The sequence below is a fragment of the Myotis myotis genome, unplaced genomic scaffold, assembly GCF_014108235.1.
Source record: "Myotis myotis isolate mMyoMyo1 unplaced genomic scaffold, mMyoMyo1.p scaffold_m19_p_24, whole genome shotgun sequence".
Classification (NCBI taxonomy): domain Eukaryota; kingdom Metazoa; phylum Chordata; class Mammalia; order Chiroptera; family Vespertilionidae; genus Myotis; species Myotis myotis.
This window is the reverse complement of record NW_023416329.1, coordinates 5,901,438-5,918,196: the sequence shown is the minus strand read 5'-3', so window position 1 is coordinate 5,918,196 and position 16,759 is coordinate 5,901,438. Positions and strand designations below refer to the sequence as shown.

The following is a 16,759-nucleotide window of genomic DNA, read 5'->3' as shown; positions in this document are numbered from 1 at the left end:
ACTTCTGGACAAGGCCTCGGGGTCACTGGTTGGGTGGGTTGCTGCTGAAAGTCGCCCATTTTGTACTGAACTGGAGCCCAGAGGATGTAGTTTCAGACATCCCAGCCAGGACAGAGTGCAGGCCAACCTCCGCGAGTAGCCAGAAGCCCACAAACCATGGGCCGTGTACAGCGCTGGATGCCTGGACTTGCAGCCCGGCCTGGGAGTGAATGCCTCCTTCAATTTAGAATTTAAATGTGTGCCCAGGTGCCTGGCTCAGCTCATCCTAGTCCTGGCTCCGCTGGATAACTTCTCTGTTGTACAGACAGCCCTGCCTACAGCCGAAAACCGGCCGTTCCTCAGTCCATGCCCCAAAGCGAGGACTGCACCGTCCTCATTCCCATGGGTCCTGAGGCCTCTTAGCGAGCAGGTGCCCCCTGCAGTCTGGACAGAGGGCAGAGGGAGGCAGGCGGCCGATCTTCTCACACACCCATCCCAGTCTTCACCCCCAATTTAAGGCTACACTTGATGTCCAATTCCTGGCTTCTGAAGTGTCTGGATTTGAAGACTAGTCCCTGCAAAGCACAGGGAACTCCAGGCCTCGGTGAGAGCAGTTTTGGGTGCCATGTCTGTGTCACAGGGAACAGTGGTGCCTTCCAAGGAGAGCTGGTCCCCAGCACAGGTCAGCCAGTGTGCCCGGAGGGGGTGGCTGCCCAGGGGGCACTGGGTGAGGTCACAAACTCCCAGGTAGCAGGAGGTCTCACTTGCTTTCCTCGATTTTTCAACTGAGCGTCTCTGCGAAACGGAGCTGCAGAGGGCCCTGCTGTGGAAGGCAGGCCCTCACGGGTCCTCCAGGAAAGCCAAGGCACGAGACACCAGAGGACTCCACGGCCCAAACGCAGGCCGACACCAGCCTGCTCCTAGGGACTGCACCCTGAGGCTGTGCACACATGTGGGCAGGGGACCGATGCTGCAGGATCTGGGAGCCTGGAGGGGGAAGCCCCGGTGAGAGGTGCAGAGGCCATGGGGCTTGGGGATGCTCACTGCTGAGAGTCAGGGCCCACCAGGCCGGCACGGGACTACCCACTGCCAGGTAGTCAGAGGACAGGATTAGCTGCATTTCCAGTTATCTGTGGCTACATCTAAAGCCACTCAAAACCTAGCAACTTAGCAGCTTAAGACTATAGCTCTTTCCTTTTGCTCAAACGTCGTGGCTCAGGGGCACAGGCAGGGCACCGTGAGGATGGCATCTCTCCATGCGCAGCCTGGGTGGGTGCTGGGATGGCCACGTGTCCTGACTGTGAGCTCGGGTCAGTGATTCTCCTCCACTTGGACCTTCTGGGGCTGATGTCCAAGAACTTCACTCCCATGTCCCATGCCTGGCTGAGAGGCCCCAAACCAGCTGGAGCGCTCTCTCTCTCTCTCTCTCTCTCTCTCTCTTTCTCCCCCCACCCCCCCCCCCCCACTTCATGGTTATCTTGGGGTTCTTCAGGAGCATCAGACTTCCACATAGTGGGTAGCTTCTCCCAGAACAAGCATTTTAGGAAGTCTCAGTAGAAGAAGCTCTTTGGAATTAGCCATGCAAGTCCCCAAACTTCACTTGTACATCCTTCCTTCAGACAGACCCATCCAGCGGGAGGGGCTACACCACACCTCTCGATGGGAAGAGCTGCAGTTTGTTCCCAGCTTCCATCTAGCATCTGCTGTAACGAAGCACCCCGTCTTACACTGTTACAGTCACGGTATCTCCTCACCGAGCAGACTAAGTTTGTGGGGGGCAACTGTCTGTCATAGATCCAGCAACAATCTCTCCAGCTCTCTGGATGAGCTCCTGCCGGGGTCTGCAGGAGTGTCCTCACAGGAGAGCACGCCTGGCTCACTTACCTTAGAGATGGCACCTGGCCCAATCCCGAGAGGCCTGGGAGACCTTCGGGGAGATGGTGTTAGGGACCAGAGTAAGTCCTCGCAGAAGCAGTGGTCCCAGGGCACTTGGCTGCACCCAGGCTGCCCATGGAGGGGTTTCCCCAGACCATGGGGCACAGCTTCTCAGCCGGCGTGGCGCCCTTAGAGGGCGGGATGAGGTGAAAGAGCATGAGGGTGTGGGCCCAGGAAGCTGCACTGTCTGCTCCAGTGCAACCTGTGAACCTGCTCAGCTCTGGGAGCTGCACCGAGGGGCACCCAGAGAAAGGCCCTGCCCCTGACCTGTGCACTGACTCATGCGTCACAGATCCAAGCCCTGAACTCTGCTCTGTCAGCCTGCCCTCACCTGGCCTGTCTCCTCCACAGGGACTGCCTGTCTCCTCTGCCTTCTTCCTGCTCCTCGTGCTGTGGCTTGTCCCCACCTTCCGCGTCCCCATTTCCTGGGTGGGTGCTGGCGCTGTCTGCCCAGGCAGGTCACGCGTTTGCTTTGTACCCCTGTACTTTACCTGGACCTGGCTCAGAGGATGTGCTGTGAGCAGGAGTGTGGACTCGCCACGGGGACCCTGCGCCTTGATCAACCAGAGCAACCCTTGGTGGCTGGGGCAACAACCTGGGGGTGAGCTTCAGGGCTGGGACCACTTGTGACACTCAGCAGAGAGCTCTGCCCAGGCTGCCGGCCCTTTGCAACATGCCCGGGGTGAGGGGGTGATCACCACCCTGACCCACAGCTTGGGCACCAGCTGGTCGCTGAGGCAGTGCAGGGCAGGTTCCTGCCTCCATCTGATGAAGACATTGCAAAAATGCATGCACAGCTGGACAGGGCGATGCAATGGCCCACTGCCCAGCTGTGGTGACAAGGTCTCATTCACTTGACACCCCCATGCTTGGCCCCAGGAAACATCCTCCCCACCTGCACGCTCTCTTTCGAGTCCTTCCCCGGCCTCTGCCAGCAGGGACGTCAGAACCCTGCGAGGCGGTCCTGATCCCATGGGCCTCTGCCCATCACGGCCGGGTGCTGGGCCAAGGTGCTCACCCCCCGGGCGCTGGTTGGAACTTTTTCATGATAATGTGGGGCTGACAGTCCCTACCTTGAGGAATGCTGTGCACAGTCGCAAGACTTGTGCGGGGCCTGCTGCAGTCTACAGCATGTGGTGGGACCGCCCTGTGGGGCAGCTGGGCTGGCTCGCCCAGAGAGCTTCCCGCCCCAGTGTCCTGTGGTCACCTTGACCATCTCACGCTGCTGCTTCCTCCACCCGGAAGAAGGCCATCATGCGACAGCAGGGCATGCCCCTCTCCCGGTGCCCTGCCTGCAGGCAGGCGAACAGAGGCACCCAAGCACACCGTTAGGAGCCACGGCCAGAACTTTGCTTCAAGCCAGACCCACAAAGGAACTGGAGGCTGGCGGTGTGCTGGGGGAGGGGAGGCCAGGAGCGCCCGGAGCAGGTCCTGTACCTCCGCCACCACCTCTCCTCCGCCAGGCAGTCTTAGCCAATATCGCCAAAGCCTCCTACCCTCTGCCTGAGGGCAGGGAGCTTTCTGAGATGCCCATCTGAACACATCACTCAGCTGCTCCCAGCACCCGAGGGCCCCCACCCCCTGCCCAGCCCGTGGAGCCTGCTATTTAAAGAGCCACAGTCTGGCCTCAGACCACAGGCACTGCCCATGCCCGTCCCAGGCCCCAGCTCCAGAGGAAATCACTTGCTGTTACACTTGCCGGGCCCTGCCCCTCCGCCGGCTCAGGCCCTTCTCCTGCCTGCCTGCCAGTCCTTCTTGGTTCAACACCTTCAGGAATGGCCCTCCTCTCTCTGGCTCTCTGAGCACTTAGGTGAGCCTCTCTTACAGTCTGGGTCACGGTACTTTTTCAGTTTGTGCATACCACGTGTCTCCCCTGGACCAAGCATGCCCCAGAGAGGAGCACATGCCTGACCCAGCCTGCCCCTGGGTGGACCCCCACTCACCCCAACAGGAAAACCCAGAAGATGGGATAGAAGCACAGCCTAGGAAGAGCTGCCAGGAGACAAAGGAGTCAGCCAAGCAGCTCCAGGGCAGAAACGGGATTGGGTCGAGCCTGCAGGCAGAGAGGCGGATGAAGGGATCCAAGGAAGGACTTTATGTTGTCTCGGCTGTGCATGGTCTGCCTCTGAGCTCGGGAGCCCAGAACTGGGGGATCAAGCAGAAAGGAGGTGACCCCGTGGCCCCAGTGTCGAAGGACCTTTGGCTCCCAGGAGAATCCCACTGGATCCCCTTAGGGATCGCCTGGCCATAGAACCCACATTCCTCACTCCATCACCCTGTCCCCCTCCTCCAGCCAAAGGGCACCCCTGCCCTGGGCTTGCAGAGCTTCTGGGTGGGGACCCCACCTCCCTGGACGGGGCTAGATGGAGTCTGGGAAAGCTGCCCAGGCCGAGTAAGGGGAGGAAGGAGCTCGTTTGCACGGTCCCCTGACCCCACCACGCACAGAGCCCTGTGTCTCAGCTTTGTCAATCTCCCCAAGCCCAGCAACAGCTCTGAGGTGTAACTTATTCTCCCCTTTCAGAGGAACTCAGCGCAGACAGTCAGTACACACCCACTCCACCCAGGTCACGTGTACCCACTCCACCAAGGTCACGTGTACCCACTCCACCAAGGTCACGTGTACCCACTCCAAGGTCACATGTGCTCACTCCACCAAGGTCACGTGTACCCACTCCACCCAGATCACGTGTACCCACTCCACCCAGGTCACGTGTACCCACTCCACCAAGGTCACGTGTACCCACTCCAAGGTCACATGTGCCCACTCCACCAAGGTCACATATACCCACTCCAAGGTCACATGTGCCCACTCCACCCAGATCACGTGTACCCACTCCACCCAGGTCACGTGTACCCACTCCACCAAGGTCACGTGTACCCACTCCAAGGTCACATGTGCCCACTCCACCCAGGTCACGTGTACCCACTCCACCAAGGTCACGTGTACCCACTCCACCCAGGTCACATGTACCCACTCCAAGGTCACATATACCCACTCCAAGGTCACATGTGCTCACTCCACCCAGGTCACGTGTACTCATTCCACCAAGGTCACGTGTACCCACTCCACCAAGATCATGCGTACCACTCCAAGGTCACATGTACCCACTCCACCCAGGTCACGTGTACCCACTCCACCCAGGTCACGTGTACCCACTCCACCCAGGTCATGTGTACCCACTCCAAGGTCACATATACCCACTCCACCAAGGTCATGCGTACCACCCCAAGGTCACATGTACCCACTCCACCCAGGTCACGTGTACTCATTCCACCAAGGTCACATGTACCCACTCCACCAAGGTCACGTGTACCCACTCCAAGGTCACATGTACCCACTCCACCAAGGTCATGCGTACCACCCCAAGGTCACATGTACCCACTCCACCCAGGTCACATCACCTAGAACTGGGCGTCTAAGCTGGCTCTCTTATTTCTGTTGTCACTTTGATTTTTTAGATTGCAAACCCCGCTGCCTCTGGTGCTTCTCCAATGCCCCTTTGACCACTGACCCTTTGTTTCAGTCAATAGGTGTTAACATAGCTCTCCACAGGCCTGATGGTGCAAGTTAGGGAACCAGGCTGTTCCCAAGGCCCTCTCCTGCCATCTGCTGGCCATTTGCCACAAGCCCATGGGAATCTACAAAGACCATGATCAGAATGAAACCCCCCAAGAAATAACAAGCTATTTCATTGAGCAACTGTGATGTGCTTGGGATCAATTAGCCTACTAAATCCTCATGATCATTATGTACAAGAGAAACAATGAGGAAACTGAGGCCAGAGGGATGAGTGACTCAGCTATTAACTAGCAAATGTGAGGCTGAACTACAGGATCTGACCTAGGCCACCATGGCCGGCTGGTTTATTTGTTTTGCTTACATTCCCTGTACCTCAGTTTCCTCTCCTGAAAATGAGGTTGACATGCTACTTTCACATGGAATGTTGTGATCATTAAATAAGTTAATAAATGCTAAGTGCTGAGAACAGGGCAGGATACACAGTGAAAATTAAATAAATGAACATTTGCCTGTAACACACACACACACACTAATATATACACATACCACACACACACACCACACTCTAACACACACACACATACCATACACATCACACCCACCACACCCACACATACACACCACATACAAAGCATACCAACACACATGCATATCACACACACCACACACTAATATATACACATACCACACACACACACCATACTATAACACACACACACACATACCATACACATCACACCCACCACATCCACACATACACACCACATACAAAACATACCAACACACATGCATATCACATTCACCACACACACATACTATAGTCTAACACTCACATACCACATACACCACATGCACGCATAACAAATATAATACACATATCACATACCACACACAACACACACCCATGCGTATCACATACAGCACATGTGCACGCACGCACACATGCACACACGCACACACACACCACACATACACTGGTACACAGTGGAAACCAGGAAACTGCTCACCACCTGCAGCCAGAAACCTCATGTTTGCTCCTTCACGTTCTGGCGAGTGTGTGTCCTGTGAGCACAACACCAGCCTCGTTTTCCTCCCTGCAAAATGGGGCGTGCAGAGCTCACTGTGTCACAGGGATGCTATGAGGAGTCTGGACATGTGTGACCATCGTGTGTAAAACGGTGAGTCTGTAGGTGGTGCTGACACGCATCCCCAGCTCCTCACCTGGGCTGATCCTGCAGAGGACAGAGACACTGTCCCCACCTCTCAACCACGGGGCTCCATCAGGGAGACAACCTGGGTGCCTGGTGCCTCCCCTCCCTTCCTAGGTCAAGGCACCCCCTCCCGTCTCCCTGCAGCACTTCCACCTCCCCCAGAAGTGAGGGTGGAGGTGCTGGCAGCCTAAGGCCTAAGCAAGGGGCTCCACACTTAGTGGGGGCAGCCCTTCTGCCCGGACAAAGGGCTGGGGTCACCCAGGGGCGGGAGCTCACACAGCATCTCCACCTGGGATGAGGGGAGGCCTCAGGTCCAGGGAAGCAGCCCGCCCGGGCGCTGCAGACCGAGGGCCATTCAGCCAATGTTGGCAACCCAAGCTGCTTCTCTGAGTTTCAGAAGAGCGGGGAGGACAAGGTGGCAAACACCACAGTGGAAACACCTGGGTACGTCACCTGGGCCCAGAGAGACATGCAGGTGCAAGGAGTAGGATCGATTAGGTCCAGAAAGAGATCTGACCCGGGCCCACTGCAGTCCGGGCAGGCCTGGGACCTCTGAGTGCTGCCTGTGACCTGTTTCATCAGCGAGTGGCTGGGGTCGGAGCCGTGGCTGGGGCAGTGAAGCTCTTAGAGCAGGGTGTTTCCGAAGGAGATGACGGTGAGCCAGCAAGTCTGCAAAGGTGGCTCCATGGCAAAGTGCACCCTGGGAAAAGGGAGGTTAGGTGTCCGAGCACCAACTGCCAGGAAAGGGCAAGAGGGAGATGGGGCTGAGGGGCATCTGTGTCAGGGTTTGATCGGCCCTGGGGCTGAACCGTGAGTGTGAGGCAGCTGCCAAACCAGCAAGGGAAATGGGGCCACGGGACAGCAAGAGCAGGCGGGTCCCCCCCGGGCCACGCACTGACACACAGACACAACAGCCCTGGAACGGACCTGTGGGTGGCCAGGGCCCTTGGCGCCAGGACACAGGTGGGACGGCGACAGCAGAGCGGCAGTCCTGGCGTCGTGGCTGTCCCTGGGGCACCTGGGTGGGTGGCGTCTGTGCTCTGGGGAGACTGCACTGCACACTTCTGGGGCTCTGCCTGAAGCCACCCTGGTTTCCAAGATGGGTCAGGAGGCTCCTGCTCTCTCCATCTTCCCAGCTGCCTGTCTCTGTGCCGCATGGGAAGAGCCTCCCCGGCTCTCGGTCCCAGGGACAGCCTGGCTCCTGGCCATGGCGCCCTGCTCAGGGCAGGGCTGTGGCAGGAGCAGCTGGGCCACTGTCCCCCCCTCTCCCCTCTCAGTGTTGATCGGCGTGGGCACCGAGACCTTCCTCCAGGGGCACTTCAAGAGCCTGGCCTTCTACCTGCTGTGAGTACGCACGTGCTCTCCCCGGGGCGTGTTCTGCTTTCTCCTCCGATAAACACGGAGCAGCCTGCCCTCTCCTCCTGAGTCCATCCTGTCCCAGAGGTGGAAGGGCTAGAGCCGCCTTAGAGTATCCTCTGCTTTGGAAAGGGCTGTAATCAACCCATCCCATCAACCAACCAATTACCCTCCCACCCACCCACCCATCCACTCATCCACCCACCCACCCATCCACTCATCCACCCACCCACCCATCCACTCATCCACCCACCCACCCATCCATCCATCCACCCACCCATCCACTCATCCACCCACCCACCCATCCACCCATCCATCCACCCACCCATCCACTCATCCACCCACCCACCCATCCACTCATCCACCCACCCACCCATCCACCCATCCACCCACCCATCCACTCATCCACCCACCCACCCATCCACCCACCCACCCACCCACCCATCCACTCATCCACCCACCCACCCATCCACTCATCCACCCACCCACCCATCCACCCATCCACCCACCCAGCCACTCATCCACCCACCCATCCATTCATCCACACACCCATCCACTCATCCACCCACCCATCCATTCATCCATCCACACACACATCCACCCACCCATCTATCCATCCATATTCATCCATCCGTCTATTCCCATGGCCGCCTATCCACCCATTCATCTCTTCAGGAATTTTTTAGGGAGCTCTTGTTTTAGAGAGAGGGGTCTCAGAGGACTATACACTTGCGCCACCTTCTTGCCAAGCAGCTAAAGGTTTTCTGTACACGGTGTCCTTTAGCTCAGGCAGTCCTGGAGAGCAACCAGTGTCCTGGTTTTGCAGATGAGAAATTCAGTGGGCATGAGCAGCTTAGCCACATCACCAAGCTCATGAGCAGCCTCTATCCTTTCTTCTCTGCCCGTTGTCCCTTCAAATGCCCCTGGCAGGGGGAGCACTGTGCAGTGAGTCCCCAAGGGAGAGGGAAGCCTGGCACCCCTGCAGCTCTGACCACCAGCTCCCAGCAGCCCCTCTTGACAGGAGCTGGACCTGTGGAGTCAGCAGGACGCCTCTTCTGCCCCCACTCTCCCTTCCATGTCGGCATCCTAAGGAGCCCCCCTGCCTCAGACAAGCTCTCCAATGTGCGAGGTGGGTCACGTCCACCATCTCCCAGCCAGGCTCCGACCCCGCAGTGCATGTGCACACTGCCGCATGTCAGCAGCCTGGACACACAGGTCCCTTTGGCAACTTTCATGGCTGCCACAGCCTCCAGGCCATGTGTGTCATCCCTCACCTCCACCTTATTTCTAGTCACTGGGTTTACACCCCAAGCGGTTTTCTTTCCCAAACTCACCCACCTCACCTCTGAGCCTTTGCTCATCCTGTCAGGTACCCAGAGTGCCTTTCCACCCACTTCACCTGAGTCCCAGGTTCCTTCCTGGCCTCCAGCCCTGAGACCCCTGCCCATGCCGGGACCCCACCGGCTGGGAGTGACCTCCTGTTCCGGAGGCTCCCCGGGTCCTACTGAGTGTCCCAGCCACTGTGCACAGTCTCCCTAGAAGCCCATGGAACACTTAACACTAAGCCTTTCCCAGAGTGGACCGGGCTGCATGGAAGAATTGGAGGCTACCAGACAGGGGAGGGAGGGATGGAAGAGGCTACCAGCCTGTGCAAAGGCCCTGGGGCACCTAGCAGCTTCCTGTGTAGTCAGAGTATGTGGACGGGCTTTAAAAGGTGTGCTACGGAAATTCAATCCTATCGGCCAGTGAGACTCTCCAATAAGAAATGTGGGTCCCATTCCCGAAGATTGTGATGCCTGGCCCAGGAATCGATGACTTTACATATTCCCAGGAAATTCTGATTGAGGGTCTCCGGACCACAATTGGAGCATGAGGAGGCTTTGAAGAATCCTAGACTGGGAAGAGTATGATCAGATGCAGGCGTCAGAAGGAGCCCTTGGGCAGCTGGTGTGACCACGTGGAGGAGGAGGGCCAGGCAGCCGGGAGACCAAAAGGAGAAAGAGGTGCAGGTGCCTGGGGGCAAGGCCCAAACTCAGGCTCTCCGGGTGAGGCCAGAGAGAACGGGACGGATGCTGAGACGACTTCAGGACACAGTCAGCCCGTCCCGGCGACCTTGTGCGTGATGAGCAAAGCAGGAGAAAAGGCTCGGGAATGGGTGCAGCTTTAAGCCTCTCAGTCGGGCAGGGGGTGTCCGTCCTGGTGACAGTAGGGAGAATGTCTGCCAGTGTCCCCCATGGGTGCTGGGTCGAGGTGGCCCCTCCTGCTGGCCTGCAGCTCCCTCCTCACCTATCTGTGGGCCCCAGGCCCCAACCCCCCCACCACCACAGACCAACCTCGTGCCGGCCCTGCCATCAAGACCCACCTGGGGGACGCTGGCTGGGTGACAGGATGAGGTTGAGAAGCTTCTGGTCAGGAGGCCAAGGTGCGGCGAGAAGACGACCGCAGGAAGGTGAAGGGAGAGCCGGAGGAGGCCCAGCCTCCCTCACCTGTCTCCACACAGGTTCACGGGAGCCACTGTCGCCGTGTGCGAAGGGGCCTACTTCGTGGCTCAGCTGCTGGCCATCTGCTTCCAGTGAGTAGCTCCCACTGCCCAGGGATCCTAGCAACTTCTGGGGGCAGGTGAGGGAGGAGCCCTAGGCCTCCAGGGGCATTTTACCAGTTCTGGAGGGCTCCACCCCAACTAGGACCTGGGCACAAAAGAATGACCACCAGGGGGAACCAAAGAGCCATGGCAGTGGGTGTGGAAGAGGCCATGTCTGGGCCAACACACCATCCGCCAGTCCCACTGCTCCCCAGAGCCAGCCTGCCAGGAAGAGATGTGAGATCCCTGCTCCAAGTCAGTCTAGAGGGCGAAGGAGCTGGGCCCAAGGGCAGGTGTTTTTCTCCTTTGAACCTGGAGGCAGCAGCCCTGAAGGAATCAGGCGGGTGTGGACTCTGCATGCCCGCCAGGAAGCCCCTCTGGGCCCGTGTCATCTGCAAGACCCTAAGCAGCCAGGCCCCTCGTGCAGGGCGTGCTCCGCACAACCGCCCGCCCGTGTCCCCCACACTGCACGCCCGCTCCGCTTTGCTGTGGGTCCCCAGCGGACCCCTGAGGGGGAAGGGGCACAGCGAGACCCCTCACTGAGGACTCCCACGGGGTGTCTGCAGAGAGCATGGCCTCAGCAGAGCCTCCCACAGCCTCGTGAGTCGCTGGGCTTTCCCGAGTTACTGCCTGCTCCCTGCTCATCCCCGACTCCTTCCTCCCAGGTGTCAGCCAGGGTCCCTGGCAGCCAGAGCGAGGGAGAAGGCCCGCTGGCTGGGCTGCTTCCAGAAGTTCCTGGCCTACCTGCTGCTGTCCGTGGCCTGCTTCCTCCACCCCGTCCTGGTCTGGCACGTGACCATCCCAGGTAGGACTCCAGGGGGAGTGGAGGCAGGCACCCCACACAGGGAGGCTCTGAGCTCGAGGGCTGGGTCCTCCTCACTCAGCCTGCAGTGATGTGGCCCCAGGGCCCCGAGCCCACTGCCCTCTCTGGCTCAGGCCGTGGGGATGAGGGCCTGTCAGACCCTCCGCGCTGATTCAGCGGCAGGAATGTGCTGGAAATGCATCCTTCGTGTAGGCGTCCAGAGGCTGCACCCCAACGGATGTGGCCTTTCTGTCGAAGCCTGTGTGGACTGAGCTTTCGGAGGGTGACAGTCATTTCTCTGCCCAGACCCTTCATGTCTCCCAGTGCCCTGACTCAGGGCCACCCCCTCGGCCTGAGGTGGGAGCACAGCAGGAAGGGACCGAAAACCCTCACAGCCGCAGCACGTCCTGCTCCTCAGGCCCTGGGTCAGCGGCTCCTGGCTGCGAAGGCAGGAGTCTCCCACCTCCCACCTCCCGGGTTCTGTTCATGGCTTTTCTGCTAACACCCTCCTCGTGACCCACCTGAAATTCAGAGAGCAAACCGCCCAGGGAGACGAGACTGAAGGCAGAGCCTCCTTTCCTTCCTGCAGTCCCTGTCAAAACTCCCAGAGCCCCCCTCAACCCCCACCCCCACGGCCTCCGTGGATGCCTGAGCAGGACACAGCCCTGCAGAGCTAGAACAAGCCACAGCCTCCCGAAAGCAAGAGGGGCCCAGCTCTGCACAGGGCAGGGGTCCCAGCGGGGAACCCAGAGCAGCAGGTCCCAGCCTGGGACGGAGGGTCCTCTGCCTGGAGGCCTTGGGCGGGGCCAGGAAGGGGCGATGCTACGCCGGCCCTGCCCAAGGAGTCTGCACTTGCTTCTGTTTGCTGGGGAGGCTACAGTGAAGGCGGGCTCCCATTTCTGGGATGGGAAGTCCAGTTCAGCAGGTGGGGCTTGGTATCCAACAAAGAACCCAGACCCACTGGCGGGGTCGCAGGTCCAGTCCGATAAGCTGTAGTGAGAGAGGCTGAGTGCGGCGGTGGAGGCTGCTCCCGCAGCACCAGGGGGGCTGTCACTAGGAAGGGAGCCTCGGGCACAGGGTGCCCTAGCTCACGGGCAGGGGCAGGGCCCCAGCACGGCATCAGGCCGCCCCCGGGCCTGCTGTGGTGTGAGGGGAAGCGAGGTGTGAGGGCTGGAGCACAGCAGCCTGAGTGGCCACACAGGTGTGCGCCATGGCCTTTGGGAACCGTGGGCTTGGGCGGCCTCGGGCTTCTCTCGAGGACACTTCCAGCACCCTGACCGCCCAGCTCTCTTCCAGGCTCCATGCTGGTCCTCACTGGCCTGGCCTACTTCCTGCTCAGCAAGCGGAAGAAGAGCAGGGCCGCGCCCGCAGTGCTGGCCGCCCAGGAGCAGTACACGGACCCCTCCAGCAGCGCCAGGAGCACCACCGGCTCCGGGGACACCGAGCAAACCTACACCTTCCACGGAGCCCTCAGGCAGGGGCCCGGCTCCCTCCTCGCCCACATGAGGTGCATCCTGAAGGGGACCAGGACGCCCAGCGCCTCCCAGCGCCCGGAGGCCCCCACCGAGCTGACTCTGGAGCCAGCTGCCTCACTGCCGAAGAAGCAGGTGCGCTTTGAAGACAGTGCAGCCAGGATCATTCCTGCCCTCGCGGCCGGCCTGGACAGCGAGGACAGCGAGCCGGAGCCGGAGGAAGCCAGCTCGGACACCACCCCCATCATTCCTCCCCCGCAGGCTCCATCCTTCCTGTCTTCTCTCTCGGGCAGCAGCCTCTTCTGAGCTGCGGGCTCCAGCCGGGGACACGCTCGACAAGGGTCTGCGCAGACTGATGGCCCTGCCTGGAGCTCCCTCACAGCGTGGCCCTCGGGGAGCCCGGTCTTCGTAGGCCGGCTCTTCAAGGGGTGACCAGGCATCCTCCACTGGCCCCCCTGGGCCATCGAGTGACATGATGGGGTGCAAACGAAGCCATGCTGGCATAGGTCCTTCCTCCTGGACACGGAGTGAGGAAATCCTTGTGCTTTTCCCAAAGCGACCATCACTCCCGCTTCCCACAGGCTGCCTCGGCCCCAGGAGAAGCCACCAGGCTCCTGCTGCGCCGGACACAGCGCCCAGCACTCAGCAAGCCCCCGGACTCATCACCCAGCTCTGAAGGCCAAGGATGTGCTGGCAACTTGGCCATGTCCACAGGCAGTTGTTGAAGGCACCATGAGCCCCAACCCTGAACTGAGATTGGGGGATGGGGAGGGAAGGCCAGGCCACAGGCCCTGGAGGCAGAGAGCAGTGCCCAGCAGCGGCCTGTGTCCTCTGTGCTCTGGGCTGGCGCTGGGCACGGGTGTCACAGAGCCTCTCCGGAAAGCAGCCGGCCAGGTGGTGGTGCTCACTCCAGGCGCACCGCTGAGGGCTCTCTGCATGGCCGCCATACCAACCTTGCCAAGGCCCCAAGTAGACGGTGTGAACAAAAAGATCCCGGTAGCCATCGAGAGCTTCCGCAGTGAAAGCCGCTGCAGGAGGCCGCGCCCGCTGCACATAAGGGCCAGAGGCTGTGCCCTGAGACGCGCGCACAGCACAGAGACGTGGCTCTGCCACACGGAGGTGCCCGGCAGCAGAACAGGGGGTAGAGACAGGTTTAAAGGGGAGGGGAGGGCTGGCAGGAGCAGTACTCCCCCCAAGAGGAGGGACTTCAGGATTTGAGTCAGTCAGAGGAGAGTGAATGGCATGGAACATGGGTATGGGTAGGGGGCCAGCTCTCTACAAGCCATGGAAGTGACAGTTAACCCAGACGGAGCAAAGACATTAACCAGATAATCCTTAGTTAAGGATTTGCAGGACGGCTTTCATTTCTAAAACGTGTCCTTGGGTCCATGGGATTGCTGCAAGGAGAGCAAACACACTCTTCTTCATGGACCATCTCAATTAACGAGCAACCCAGAGAGAGGTAACGGCTCCGAGTTCGTCTGTGTGAGCAGCCACGGCTCCCCAAAGTCTGCCGAGGACCACGTGCTCTGCGGTCCAGAGAAGAGATGTGCTCTTTCTTGTATGCTTTGCAACCCCGCCCCCCGCCCCGCCCTCCCCTCCACTGCTTACAGATTAGTTTGCAAATGTATGGAAATAGCCAAAGCTAGGATCAGTTTGGCACCAAGTGTCCCAAATAAGCGGATCTCTTCCTGCAGTAACTCACCTCTTGTGTAAAACCAAGTGGGAAAAAAGACAAACATTTCCACAAGCCCTCCGCGGTGGAAGTAGTGGAGGTGTTTCTTTAACTGCAAGAGGAGGGACTTCAGGATTTGAGTCAGTCAGAGGAGAGTGAATGACATGCAATGTGGGTATGGGGAGGGGAACTGTGCCCAGTTCCCAATGGGGAGGTGGCCTAGATGGGAGCCCAAACCAGGGGGAGCCGGGCCCTGCACCTGCCCTGTGAGAGGGGTGGTGATGAGCCCAGCGTGATGCAGGCGGCCTCTGCGGACCCGGTGCTCCCACTCCATTCCCGAAGTCCGGGCAGCAGAGCTGGGTAGGTGGCCAGGTCACGTGCAAGAAGCACACCCGGAGGGGAATGTGAATAAACATTTCTTACACCCACGAGCATTGTTTCGGCTGTTCTTAGCGGTGGGGACATGGGAGTCCCAGGTGATGTGATGTGCGTGGGACTGAGCCGTCGGGGCTTCCCGGTGCCTCCCAGTTAAGGGAGAGTCTGCTCTGAAGGCCCAGGATGTGCGGGCACTTACCCATGTCCGCAGAGGCCCGAATGATTCTGATCTTACCGAGATTAGCAAAGTGAAGTTTTCAAACTCTCTTGTTGCTGGAAAAGCACAGAAGGCTGAGATGAGATCGTTAAGTAGACCAGAGCCCTTACCTCTGTCACTGGACCAAGCAGGAAATGGCCCCTCCTCATGCGCAGGTGGACACAGGTGTCTCCATTTGAGTCTCAGGCCGAGACAGCCACATCCTACCCACTGCGGCCCTCACAGTGGCCGTGGCGGCCCTCATCCCTGCTGAGAGCGAACAGGGCTGACCCGAGAGTGGCCTGGCTCCCTTTCTCCACAGAAGGCAGACCACACATCTTGTAGATGTGCAGCAGTGATTGGAAGTAGAACGAACACTAGCTGGGACTCACTAAATCTTCCACTAACATGCCGACTGGCCGTGGCCAACCCTTTTCACCTCTCGGGCCTCAGTTTCCCCCGTTAAGTGGAATTAACAGAATTCTTCTCAGGATTAGTGTGATCACTGAAGCAAAAAAAGTTGGGAAAAGTGCTCTTCAGATGACCAGTTACCCCATTCAGTGTTGAGTGCACTTCTCTGCTACCGTGGGGGCCTCACAGTGAGAAAACCCCAAAGTGAGGAAGCACTGAGGAGACACGGCCCAGATTTCCTCCGGGGCAAGGCCAGTGCAGGCCCAAAGCTTCTCTCTCAACTCCAGGTTTAGTGCTTGAGCCTGGAGGAGGCACCCTCCAGCTTAGAGAGACCCAGTCTCGAGGAGCCATGCCCTGGAGGTCCCCCTGTATTACCGCTCTCTCCCATCAGTCCTAGGGATTTATTTTAGTTGTTAAAATATTTTTATTGAAATATAATTCACATCCCATAAAATTAACCAATTCAAATGGTGGTTTTTGGTATATTCATTATCAAGTTCATCACAATCTAAGTTCACAACATTTTCACCACCCCCCCAAAAAAAAACACATTAAATCACTCTCCACCCCACCCCAACCCAGCCATCCCCTAAGCAATCACTAATCAACTTTATGTCTTTATAGATTTCTATTCTGGACATTCCCTATAAATGGAATCATATAAGATATGGCCTTTTGTGGCTTGCTTTGTTCACTTAGCATAATGTTTTTTTATTTTTTTTGTTTTTGAGGTGTTTTTTGTTTGTTTGTTTTTGTTGTTAATCCTCACCCAAGAATACTTTCCTATTGATCTTTTAGAGCAGTGGTTCTCAACCTTCCTAATGCCGCGACCCTTTAATACAGTTCCTCATGTTGTGGTGACCCCCAATTTCATTGTTACAAATTGAACATAATGAAAGCATAGTGATTAATCACAAAAACAATATGTAATTATATATGTGTTTTCTGGTGGTCTTAGGCGACCCCTGTGAAAGGGTTGTTCGACCCCCAGGTTGAGAACCGCTGTTTTAGACAGAGTGGAAGAGAGAGGGAAAGACAGAGAAAAACATCAATGTGAGAGAAACACATTGATTGGTTGCCTCTTGCACGTGCCCTGACCAGGGCTTGGGCTGGGAGGAGCCTGCAACCAAGGTACGGAATGGAACCTGAGACCCTTTGGTCCGCGGGCCAATGCTCTATCCACTGAACCAAACTGGCTAGGGCTTAGCATAACGTTTTTTAGGATTCATTCATGTTTTAACATGTA

The 16,759-nt window shown here is 58.3% G+C and overlaps 1 protein-coding gene across 2 annotated transcripts in view; it reads left to right on the top strand.

Annotated features, from left to right (window-relative positions):
* TMEM72 (transmembrane protein 72) overlaps positions 1-14,959 on the top strand; it is a 28,300-nt gene extending 13,341 nt beyond the window's left edge. The window contains exons 2-6 of one of the 2 annotated variants that reach the window (XM_036356007.1): positions 7,923-7,989; positions 9,023-9,130; positions 10,502-10,573; positions 11,248-11,387; positions 12,681-14,959. In XM_036356007.1, coding sequence (XP_036211900.1) covers positions 7,923-7,989; positions 9,023-9,130; positions 10,502-10,573; positions 11,248-11,387; positions 12,681-13,162 — 869 coding nt within the window. In that variant the 3' untranslated portion in view covers positions 13,163-14,959. The remainder of the gene's footprint in view (positions 1-7,922; positions 7,990-9,022; positions 9,131-10,501; positions 10,574-11,247; positions 11,388-12,680) is intronic. The other variant, XM_036356008.1, reaches the window with a different exon arrangement.
* The last annotated feature ends 1,800 nt before the right edge of the window (positions 14,960-16,759 follow it).